This window comes from Rutilus rutilus (genome assembly GCF_951802725.1).
Source record: "Rutilus rutilus genome assembly, chromosome: 13".
NCBI classification, from domain to species: Eukaryota; Metazoa; Chordata; class Actinopteri; order Cypriniformes; family Leuciscidae; genus Rutilus; species Rutilus rutilus.
Genome location: NC_140218.1, coordinates 1,983,998 through 1,997,140, shown reverse-complemented (window position 1 = coordinate 1,997,140; position 13,143 = coordinate 1,983,998). Strand labels below are relative to the sequence as shown.

The 13,143-nt window shown below is 33.5% G+C and overlaps 1 protein-coding gene across 1 annotated transcript in view; it reads left to right on the top strand.

Annotated features, from left to right (window-relative positions):
* The window catches only part of dnai3 (dynein axonemal intermediate chain 3), a 30,224-nt gene that overhangs the window by 15,323 nt on the left and 1,758 nt on the right, over positions 1-13,143 (top strand). The window contains exons 14-20 of the mRNA XM_084428520.1: positions 886-970; positions 2,116-2,240; positions 3,059-3,122; positions 6,144-6,274; positions 6,630-6,834; positions 10,574-10,665; positions 10,932-11,045. Coding sequence (XP_084284646.1) covers positions 886-970; positions 2,116-2,240; positions 3,059-3,122; positions 6,144-6,274; positions 6,630-6,834; positions 10,574-10,665; positions 10,932-11,045 — 816 coding nt within the window. The remainder of the gene's footprint in view (positions 1-885; positions 971-2,115; positions 2,241-3,058; positions 3,123-6,143; positions 6,275-6,629; positions 6,835-10,573; positions 10,666-10,931; positions 11,046-13,143) is intronic.

The following is a 13,143-nucleotide window of genomic DNA, read 5'->3' as shown; positions in this document are numbered from 1 at the left end:
AGGAACTTATTCTGACTCAAGATTACCAGGAACATCAATTTAAAACAATAATTTGTGCACCTATAAAACCTTTAATTTCCGAAATATTCCATAAAAAATAAGAATTGTCAGTTTATGGTGACTTTAACCCTGGATCATCACCAGTTTATTTCTCACAATTCAGACTTTTTTCTCAGAATTGCACGTTTATATCTCACAATTCTGACTTTATAACATGCAATTTGGAGACATAAACAAGTAATTCTTAGGAAAAAGTCTGAATTGCGAGAATTAAACTGAGAAAAGATGTCAGAATTGCGAGTTTATTTAAACATTGGAAGTAGAATTAAACATTTTAAAAGATAATTGCTATTTTTTATCTCAAAATTGCAAGTTTATATCTCGCAATTCTGAGAAATAAAGTCAGAATTGTGAGATTTAAACTCGCAATTGTGAGAAAAAGTAGCAATTGTCTTTTTAAATGTTTAATTCTGTGGTGGAAACAAGCTTCCATACATATCGCAATTTTGACATTTTCTCTCGAAATTCTTTGTTTAGAACTCACAATTATGTTTTTGTTGTTAGTTACGCTAATAACTAGAGGCATAGTGCAGTGAATTGAACTGAACTGAATTGTGCTGGATGATGACATGATTGTTTTTTAAATCATTTTTAATCATTTGTTTCATAATAGATGAATTTGCAACTAAAACAGATGAAATATTTGATTTAAAATTAAAATAAATAAAACTGCAAAGGGAATAATGATACTATTGTCTTTTTAGAGCTGCTTTACAGCAGAAATGAAATGAAAGTTATTGATTCTGTTATTTTTCTGTTTATTACTGTGAAGCTGCTTTGTTTTATATGAAGTGCTTTAAATCGGGTTCACTCTGTCCACTGTAGGTCTCCTTACCAAAGATCGGCTCTAGTGGCGAGTACAGTCCTCTGAAGTTCAGCTTTCGGGACAATACAGTGGACTACGTTACCGGTGAGACACCAGCCCTTTTTTAGATTCGGTTTATATTTACAACCTGTTTTTGCAGCGTTGAGCTATGTAGCCAATCACAGACATATCTGTTGAGCACATGAACCCAAAAGACTTCTGCACGCTTGCGAATCCTTTTATTATAACCAACAAAGTTTAAACACAATGTCAAGAAGAGATTCGTTGCTCAGTGTATACAGCTTCATGTTTTGTATTCCTCGCGTTGAACTGAAGAGCAGAAACACTGACTCTTACACTAAACACGGACTCTCTGACACAATTAACCTTCAATTCAAATCTTGATTTTGCACAAATTTCATTTAGAACAAGATATATATGTTTTTTCATACAAACAAATTGTTTAGGTGTTTTTTTTTTCTTTATATACATGAAGCAAAAACAAAGCTCTGGAGTTCTGGAAAGAAAAAGCATCATCAAATGTAAATTTAAAAATGTATATATTTATTAAAATAAATAATAAAATAATAAAATGTTTATTTTAATCTAAAATAAAATAATTACTAAAAAGAGGAAATATTTTATTTGAAATAAATTATAATTTTAAATTTTATTATTTTAAATAAAATCAATCAAAAATATAGCTGCATGCACCGATGACGGGCCCTATCCTGGCGCCGAAGTGCCACTATGACCATCCATGAGATCATTTAAATTTAAATAATCTGCATGTGACACGATGTCATAGGTCTGTTTCAAGTGATTACAAATGTATCATTTCAATCTCAAACTTTTGTACTTCCAGAAATATTTGTTAAGGTCAATTTATTAACCTAATAAATAAACTATTTATATAAAACTAAATGGTCAGTCACAATTAAAATACATTATTATAAGATAAAAACAAATAAAAATAAAACACAAAAATATTTACTTTAGAATAAAAAGAAATAACTAGTTGTAAAACAAAAACATTCAAAAAACTAAATATTTTATCTTTACTAAAAAAAAGTTTAAATATTCTATTTGTTTACATGCATGTCATGTGACCATTACCTGATATAAGAGAACCGTGATTGATTCATGATGACAGATTTTTAATGTCAGGGTGAAATAATGCATTATTGTGCGACTCCAAAAAGCGTTCAGTCAGTTTCTACTCACCTTTAATGCACACGTTTTCTCTCTAGGTGAGAAACCCCCACAGGACACGGATCGGGAAGAAGTGTGTGGATTCGCACAGCTCCGGGTGCCGTCGGCCAAACAGCAGAAACCCCTGGAGAACATCAGCACAAAACTATATGTGGGGACGGAGGTGAGGCGCTGATCTCTATGGAAGATCCCTGAACCGCAACTTTGAAAAAATAAAATAAAAAATCCATAAAAAATGTATTAATCTAAAATTACGAGACTAAAAGTCAAAATATTTCAAAAATAAAGTCATAATATTTTGAAAATAAAGTCAAAATTACGAGAATACAGTTTTTTTTTTTTTTTTTTTTTTAAAGAAATGCGGTCGTGTAGTCAAACTGCCTCGGACATTGATCTAAATATAATAGAAGCTTTCTACTTTTATCTGGGCTTTTAAATGCACTTAACATGTATCCAGACAGGATTTACGGTGAAGAGGGAGACAGTAGAGTTACTGCTAAGTGTCCTCGACCCATATGTCGTTGCCTATAGACGAGCAACACTATCCTGGTCCAAACTATATGTGGCACGTTCACTCGTACGTGTCTTCGTGCTCGTCTATAGGCGTCCTAAAGACTAATGGTAATGCCATGTTGGTGGATTAGCACCTGTAGAGTTTCCTTTTGTTGAAAAGCAAGCCCAGATAAAAGTGAAAAGCTACTGCATTAGATCCATGCCCGAGGCAGTTCGACTTCACAAGCGCATTTCTTTACTAAAATAAATAAATATGAAAATATTTCGACTTTAATCTTGAAATGACACGACTTTATTTGAGTTATTTATTTATTTATTTTTACGCTGTGGTTCGAGGGCTTCTGCAGATCTCTACACGGGCAAATAAAACACACATCAACCCCTTTCCATCCACTCAACTATATTATGGCTGAAGAATAATGTATCATGATTGATTATTAGGCTATTGATAAATTGAGTCTCTTTTAGGACGGAGAACTCGTTTACACCGACTGGAAAATGGAGAAGGACAACGACTCAGGACGACTGTTCAGTAAGTTAACATCCAAACAACACATTTTTACTCACACTCAGATGAAAACATGAATGATTTAAGATGTGGGGTTGAATTCAGAGGTCAAATGTTTGAAGTGATAGTTTGAGTTTAATTAATTGTTCACTTGATCGAGAACCTGAACCTCCGGCTGTTCCCGGGGATCCCAGCTTGAGGAAAATCAAGATTAAATCACTTTAAATAAAAAATAAAAAAGCATCTCCTAATAAGCGATACATATTAAAGGACATATTTTACTCACCTTTGAGTCGCTCCAAACCTGAATGTCGTTTGGAGAATCTTCACTGCTCTTTTCCACACTAAACTTCATAGTGAAGAATTATTAACTTTCTGCATAAATATTTATTTTGTACAAATTTAGTTAGAAAATATATTTTGATGACCCATCCAAAAAAAAATCATTATTATATACATGCAGAAAACACAAATTTCTGGAGTTCAGGAAAGAAAAAAAAACCTCATCATCATAAAAATGAAACAGTAAAAAAGATAAAAAAAATTACTTGAAATAAATAAAAATAAATAAATAAATAAATAAATAAATTGAGAATAAAAACAAAAGTAAACATACTAAAGAGATAACATATTTTATTCCAAATAATTTAAAATAAATAAATAAATAATTTGAAAATAAAATAAAAATATTTTATTTAAAAGAATTTAAAAATGTAATTGAATACTTTTAAAATTAAAATAATTACTTTTTATAAATAAAACATAAAAAATATAATATAAAAATATATTTAAAAATGTATTTTGTTAATCTGCATTTCATGTGACCTTTAACGGAATTTGTGAATGTATGTATATTAATATTAACGTAAATTCTCAGGGGGACTTCAAATAAGTATTTTAGCTCTAAATACTTTGCATGTTATTTGGAGAATCTTCAATCAACTCTTTTCCACACAAAACTTCATCTGACCACGTCTGTCAGGCTCCACAGTGGACAAAAACACCATAAAAGCCAGATTAAACACCTACCATTTTAGATGATCAAGATCTCCAGCAAACAGAACAACACTTAATTATGTGATTAATGAGCCGCTTCTCAGACGATGACGAATGTCAATAAATCAGGACTTGTGAAACTCTGAATCATTCGTTGTTCATCGAGCTGGTTGTGGTTTTCCCAGAATCACTTTCAGAGAAACACTGAGCTCATCGTGAAAGATTTTGGCAGAGATCGAACCTAATTTGATCAAACCACCTGTAAACCGAGGCAATTACAGAGTGATTTCCATAAATATTACAGGATATTAAGTTTCATTAGTGCAGCGTGTCTGAACTCATTTACTGTGAGCATTTAATGAAGCCTGTCATTTCTTTCTCGTAAGTCCTGTTGTTCCATTCATCTCTTCTCCTTTTGGCACATGCTTTTCACACCCAGTGCACTATTTGCTTGTTGTCTATTGTAATATGTGACCCTGGATCACGTCACCTGTCACGAGTCGCACAGGTATATAAAACATGTATTTCTGTGAGTGAGTGCAGCACAATCGCCAACATAAATGAACAACTTTAAAGGAGATTTTCTCAATGTTTCGATTTTTTTGCACCCTCAGATTCCAGATGTTTAATAGTTGTATCTCAGCCAAATATTGTCCTATCCTAACAAAACACACATAAATGGAAAGATTATTTATTCAGCTTTCAGATGATGTATAAGTCTGAATTTCAGAAAATTGACCCATGTGACTGGTTTTGTGGTCCAGGGTCACATACATACTGTTATATTTACACATATGAATGTGGAAGATTACATTGCATAAATCTTTTTCTGGGAATCGAACCCATAACCATGACCATGCGAAGTTGCGAATGCCATGTTTGAGTGACAGCACATGATATGAGGACATTAAAACAAAAAATATTTACTTAAAGTGCCAAAGATTTTAAGTTACTATCTCAATAATTTAACAGCATGCTGATAAAAATTTTGGTTAAAAAAACCTGAATAAATATTTATTTATTTTGCACAAATTCAATGAGGGAAAAAAGCATGTTTGTTTGAATGGAAAAAAAAGAAAGATTTTGCTGTTTTTTTCTTTAATTATACATACACAAAACTTCACCGTAAAAATGTAAAATCAAACACTTAATACTAAAAAGATTTTAAATATATTTAAATTAAAATAAATAATTTGAAAATAAAAACAATAAAAATAAAATGCGTACAAAATAGAAAAACAATAAAAATAAAATACTAAAAAGATAATTTTTTTAAAATACTAAAGATAATTAAATTAATACAATCTAAATAAAACAAGTACTAAAATTAAGAAATATTTTATTTGAAATAAATTAAATTTGAAAAATAATTTGAAAATAAAGTCAAAATAAAAATTTACTAAAAAGATCAAATATTTTTTTAAATGTAAAATAAATAATTTGAAAATAAAAACAATCAAAATAAAATACTAAAAAAGTTTAAATATTTGATTTGAAATAAATGTAAAAATAAAATCAATCAAACATTCACGATTCTCTGAAGGTAAACAAATGAAACATTTCATCTTTTTTAGTATATCTTTTATTTAGATTATTATTAAAATATTTTTTTTATTTTGCAGTTTTTATGATTAAATTAATTCGTAGTTTTTCTTCAACTCACAAAGCACATGAGACGCGTAAATTTGTAATCATATTGCACTATTTTTATCAATACATCTCAGAACTGAAATATATTTATAAATAACATTTCGACTCAATTTTTGCCCTGATCTTGTCGCAGTGCATTCTGGGATTGCATTCTCTGTAGATTTTTTCTAAAAGAAGATATTTTAAGAAGTGTTTTTTTTTTTGTCAATGTTTTTTGAACCTCAGTATTCTTCAAAATATATTTTATGTTCCACAGAAGAAAGAAAGACGTACAGGTTTGAAACCACATGAGTAAGCGATGACAAAATGTTCATTTTTGGATCTGATGGTTTATTTTTGTTGATTTTATTATTATATGTTTTAGGCAAAAGTTATTTGTTCATGTCTGTTTTCTGCCAGGTGCCAAACCCACGCATCAGTTCCCCGCACACCACACTCTGGTGAACACCGTGAGCCGCTCTCCGTTCTTCAAGGACATCATCCTGACGGTGGGCAGCTTCAGTTTCGCCATCTGGAAAGAAGGGGTCATGGTGAGGTCACGGCACAAGCACATCAAACGGACAAAAGCATCTGTGCTTATTCTTTAAGGGCCCTATTTTAACGATCTAAGCTCATGGTCTAAAATGCACAGCGCAAGTGTCCGAATCCACTTTTGCTAGTTTAACGACGGGACAAATGGTCGGTGGTCCCGGTGCATGGTCTAAAAGGGTTTCTCTATTCTCTTAAAGATTAATGGGTGTGTTTCGGGACCTTTAATACGTTAACTAATGAACCTTATTGTGAAGTGCTACCACTTTTGCTTATAATAGAATTGGCAGTAGTTTGAATCAGTTTTAGATGGAGTTTAGCATGTGCTGAATGATTCTGTCTCACTTCTCGTTTCAGAGCGGCCCGATCCTCATGTCGGCCTGCTCTAAGATCATGTGTACGATCGGTCACTGGTCCCTGTCCCGGCCGGCGCTCTTCTTTATCGGGAAGGAGGACGGGAACATCGAGGTTTGGGATCTGCTGCTAAACACCCACGAACCCTCACAAACCCAGAACATCAGCACCGCCTCCATCACCTGCATCAGATCCAGCAGCTCCTCCGGTAAGCTATCAGACTGATCACTAATGCACCCTACAGAACGCATCACGATGAACTGTATTCCCTTTTAAACTGGACGTCATTACTAAGGGTGTCACGATTCTCCAAATCCTCGATTCGATTACATTTTTCGATTCTAAAGTCACGGTTCGATTCGATTCTCGATTTAAAAAAATAAATAATTGAAAGCACAAGCTATGCCATTTTTAGACTTTTATGCAATATAATAATATCTGACCTTTGTTCGCAATGTACCACACACTACATTGTCAAATTTAAAACGTTTATTAACAATAATTAATTCATTTTTTTGAGAGAGATGCTAATGGTCTTGTCCGATTCAATGATCTATGCTAAGCTATGCTAAAAGTGGTAGACCCGGAGATCGGCTGAATGGATTCGAAAACGGTAAAACTGAACTGTTTAACTCTGGGGGAGTTGTAAAATGATCCTATTTCCAAAAAAAGTGGAGTATCCCTTTAAGGTAAACAGTACAGAACCAACATGAATGTATTACAGATATCATTAATTCAAGATTTTAAAGTACAACATAATACGAGAACAAATCCTGACTGAGACAGGAGGAGCTGGGGAGGGAGGAGGGTAATGCGCTCCTGAGAAACGCGAGAGCTGCTGATAATACTGAAGGAGCTTATATATGAATACAGTGATAGGTGTCGTATTCCTATAGGTAGACGTGGATCAGCTGATGAGAGCTTGACTAACGTGACCTGCAAGAACTGACGTTACGCTTGATGTTAGTATACAGTGAGGAAAATAAGTATTTGAACACCCTGCTATTTTGCAAGTTCTCCCACTTGGAAATTATGGAGGGGTCTGAAATGGTCATCGTAGGTGCATGTCCACTGTGAGAGACATAATCAAACAAAAAAAAAATCCAGAAATCACAATATATGATTTTTTAACTATTTATTTGTATGATACAGCTGCAAATAAGTATTTGAACACCTGTCTATCAGCTAGAATTCTGACTCTCAAAGACCTGTTAGTCTGCCTTTAAAATGTCCACCTCCACTCCATTTATTATCCTAAATTAGATGCACCTGTTTGAGGTCATTAGCTGCATAAAGACACCTGTCCACCCCATACAATCAGTAAGAATCCAACTACTAACATGGCCAAGACCAAAGAGCTGTCCAAAGACACTAGAGACAAAATTGTACACCTCCACAAGGCTGGAAAGGGCTACAGGGAAATTGCCAAGCAGCTTGGTGAAAAAAGGTCCACTGTTGGAGCAATCATTAGAAAATGGAAGAAGCTAAACATGACTGTCAATCTCCCTCGGACTGGGGCTCCATGCAAGATCTCACCTCGTGGGGTCTCAATGATCCTAAGAAAGGTGAGAAATCAGCCCAGAACTACACGGGAGGAGCTGGTCAATGACCTGAAAAGAGCTGGGACCACCGTTTCCAAGGTTACTGTTGGTAATACACTAAGACGTCATGGTTTGAAATCATGGATGGCACGGAAGGTTCCCCTGGTTAAACCAGCACATGTCAAGGCCCGTCTTAAGTTTGCCAATGACCATTTGGATGATCCAGAGGAGTCATGGGAGAAAGTCATGTGGTCAGATGAGACCAAAATAGAACTTTTTGGTCATAATTCCACTAAACGTGTTTGGAGGAAGAAGAAAGATGAGTACCATCCCAAGAACACCATCCCTACTGTGAAGCATGGGGGTGGTAGCATCATGCTTTGGGGGTGTTTTTCTGCACATGGGACAGGGCGACTGCACTGTATTAAGGAGAAGATGACCGGGGCCATGTATTGCGAGATTTTGGGGAACAACCTCCTTCCCTCAGTTAGAGCATTGAAGATGGGTCGAGGCTGGGTCTTCCAACATGACAATGACCCGAAGCACACAGCCAGGATAACCAAGGAGTGGCTCTGTAAGAAGCATATCAAGGTTCTGGCGTGGCCTAGCCAGTCTCCAGACCTAAACCCAATAGAGAATCTTTGGAGGGAGCTCAAACTCCGTGTTTCTCAGCGACAGCCCAGAAACCTGACTGATCTAGAGAAGATCTGTGTGGAGGAGTGGGCCAAAATCCCTCCTGCAGTGTGTGCAAACCTGGTGAAAAACTACAGGAAATGTTTGACCTCTGTAATTGCAAACAAAGGCTACTGTACCAAATATTAACATTGATTTTCTCAGCTGTTCAAATACTTATTGCAGCTGTATCATACAAATAAATAGTTAAAAAAGCATACATTGTGATTTCTGGATTTTTATGTTTTTTTAGATTATGTCTCTCACAGTGGACATGCCCCTACGATGACAATTTCAGACCCCTCCATGATTTCTAAGTGGGAGAACTTGCAAAATAGCAGGGTGTTCAAATACTTATTTTCCTCACTGTATATTCAACCTGATCATCTAATCATATTCGTTTGATTATCCCTAGAAGAAAAACCTGTCTATGGTCGCTCTCTGCTTTTGGTTTCACTGCCCCAAATGATTGGAATGTGCTACAAAAGTCATTTAAATTGGAGTCATTTATTTTAAAAAACTATTAGGGAGCGTTTTTATCACAGCTTGTGAATGTTTTAAATGAATGTATATGTGTGTGTGTGTGTGTGTGTGTGTGTGTGTGTGTGTGTGTGTGTGTGTGTGTGTGTGTGTGTTGTAATGTGTTAGTATGTCCTTCAGGAGATCTTAATTCTCCAGGCTAGGCTGTCGTTGAAAATAAAAACTTGCTCTTAAATTACTTGACTGGTTAAATAAAGGACCAAAACTCCTGAAGTCTAGAGGTCAGGATTCAACAAAAAAGAACTGAAAGGGGTCGTGACGTGGATTTTTTATTATTATTTAAATATGTTTCTCGAGGTTCACTTATATTGTTAATAAAGTTTTTTGCACAAAAAAAACCCCAAAATACACTGCCGTTCAAAGAACCTTTTCAAAGACCCATCTGTGTTATCTTCTCAGTTCTCGCATGCGTTGTGGCGCTCTCGTGAACTCACGTCCCTTCAATTCATTTTAATTTTTTATTTTAATTTTAATTTTATTTTTAATTTTTAATTTTAATATAAATTTTAATTTTAATATGAATTTAAATTTAAATTTTTTTTTATTTATTTAATCCCTTCAAACTCATATTATCCCTAATTTTATTTTATTTTATCCCTTCACACTCATATTTGATAATTAAAATGACAATTAAACATGAAAATAATTAGTAAGTTTGTTCATTCTTAGCTCAAATTAATTAATGTAGTTTACTAATGTTAACAAATGAAACCTTATTGTAAATTGTTACCGAAATTTCTAAAGATAAATTCCAAGAATATTCTTAAGAACACAATTTTTTTCAGCACTCTGCATCACATTTTTAATGACCTGTGTATTTTTAAATAATTAGTTTTTAAGAGCCAGTCTCAGAATGAATCAGTCTGTTTCATTCATTTGAGCTCTTTGAACAATAAACCATGAGATTTTTACTAACTAACATTAATAAATGCTTTGAAAATATATATTGCTCATTGTTAGCTAATGCATTAAATAATGTTTAAGTCAATACTTATATCCCTTCAAACTTAAAATCATAAAATGACATATTTAAACATGAAAATAATTTGTATAAACTTGATTTTCACCAACTATTATTATTGGGAATTCAATTTTTTTTCTCTTATGTATGAAAATAGCAGAAGAATTGTATTCTTAAGAATGTTTGGACTGACCCCAGGACAGATCCTGACGTGTCCTGTTTTTCTCCCGTAGGGAAGCATCATCTTCTGGCGGTCTCAGACTGTATCGGGACACTACACATCCTACAGATCCCATGGACCCTGCGCAGATCCTCCAACAACGAGGTGAGAATGTCATCTCATGTTCAGCTGGACAATACAACTATCAATACTGAATAAAATACATAATTCATCTATTCAGTTCATGGACTCTTTTCACAGACTGATGACGCGTTTAATGTAAATTTAGATATTTAATGTTGACTTGCTTGAAATTAGGTAGCTGCATAATATTGTCAGAACAGACTTCACATTGTGAGCATGACTAAAAATGCAATCAGTGTAGGACTAGGATTTCTAAGTGAGATGCACGTATAACATGTTCTCTACAGAAACAGAACGTGAGGAAGTACTTCGAAAAGGAAGAGGAACGGCTGGAGTACTTACAGATCAAACACGAGAAGCACAAGAAAGAGATGGAAGCTGAACAACTGAAGAAGACGACGGTGAGAGAGGGACGTTTTAGACATGTAGACGAACATTTACTCTGGGTTTTTTAATAGTTAACTTAAGCTAAAACCATGAAAAACATTTTTGGTACCTGGAAGAAAATTTTTTTTTAACTGAAATTAAATACGATATAAAAAACTTATTTCAGCTAGTTGCCAAAGCAATATTTCTCATTTTCATTTAGTTTAACTCTAATGAAAGAAGGGGGGAAAAACAGAGGTTTGGAACTTAAGGGTGAAGAAATGATAATTAATGTTCAGGTGAATTATTCCTGTAATTATTCTTGATGATTTATCCTCTATTTCTATGTGCTTTGAGATTCTGTACACTCAAAAAATATTTAAGCATAAATTTAAGATTTTAATGAAATACATAATTCCCATCAATTTGGATTACACAGTTTTAACATAAACAGTCTAATAAACTTAATGTGATGCATATTTGTCAGTCAATGAAGCGGGTAAGATTTATGCACTTAAAATTAAAATTAAAATGTATTATTAACTATTTGCATCCATTTGATTCCATTTAAATAATATTTTTTCATTAAAATTAACAATTACATTATTCAGTTCAAAATTATGAACATGGTTAAAAATATGGCTGTAATAAAAACTGTGGAACAAGCAACCTTTAAGTAGTTAAAATGTGTGACATTGAAACAAATTGGTTTTGTTGATGATAAATACACTGCTTATTGTGTATTTAAACACATTCAGTTTATTAGTGCTATTACAGAAATCTGACCCGTTTCATTTATGTATAGCTGACACGTATGAATCACATTAAGTAAAAACTGTGTAATAAAAATGACATATTTCAAATACATAAATCTTAAAATTAGTCCTAAATATTTTTTGAGTGTATTTCCATGAGTATATGTATCTACTTAACCATATTTTGTGGACAAATTTGTACCCAGAGGTGAGCTAAACCTCACAAAACCTGCTTTTGGGGACATCCTGATTTGTGAAAACAATTTTTTTTTATTGTAAAAATGCAGAAAGTTTTCGGTTAGGGTTAGATTATAGTATTTATAACTAGCTGCTTATAAAAAACAATAGCAGTCTATGTCCCCATTTAGATAGCTGTGCAAATGTGTGTTAAGCTCACAGCAAACACAGATGAAACCCGCTGCTCTTCAGCTGGAATGTGTGATTGAGTTATTCCAGATCTGCTCAGACTTGCTGAATATATTTACTAAATATGAAAGTATGCTGCCGTCTGTGTCTCTGAGGGTCTAAAACACACACTTGTGTTTCACACCCCGGGGACACATGATGCTGGAGGCTCTCTGGAGAGATTTCAAGACAAACACTTAATGTTTCTGATTTAAGGCAAGACACTACAGGCCAAACTATTGTTTTTTCATGTAATGGTGAATTTTGAGATTTTGCTTCCTTAACAGTGGACAGAAAACATCCAAAATGCACATTTAAGTGTTTATTTTATTGCACTTCATCCATTTGCATCTGTAGATTTCAATTACGCTTCATATCTTTAAAGAGTTTGTCCTCCACTTCAGCTGCAGTTATAAACACCAAAATTTACAGATTTATTCCTGTCTATATTCTGAAGGTTTTTACTGAAGGGTTTGTTCATATATCACTCACACTTATTTTTATAATATTTTATTCCTAAAAACTTTTTCTGACTGTTGACAGTATTTTCTGATTTAAGGCAAGACACTAAGCCATTGTTTTTCATGCACTGGTCAATTTTGAGATTATCAGATATTTTGCTTTGCTTTTGTCTTCTTTTAGATTAGTGGAAAGAAAACATCCAAAATACACATTTACATGTTTATTTTATTACACTTTCTATAAGCGTCTGTATATTTTAGTTATGGTACATATCTTTAAAGCTTGTGAGTTTGTCCTCCACTTCAGCAGCAGTTACAAACACCAAAATTTACAGATTTATTCCTGTCTATATTCTGAAGGTTTTTACTGAAGGGTTTGTTCATATATCATTCACACTGATTTATATAACATTTTACTCCTTAAAATTTTTTTTTTTTTTTTTTTGGCTGTTGTGAGTATTTTGTGATTTATGGAGTGATAAAAGAGATATTCAAAATCCCCTCAGTAAAAA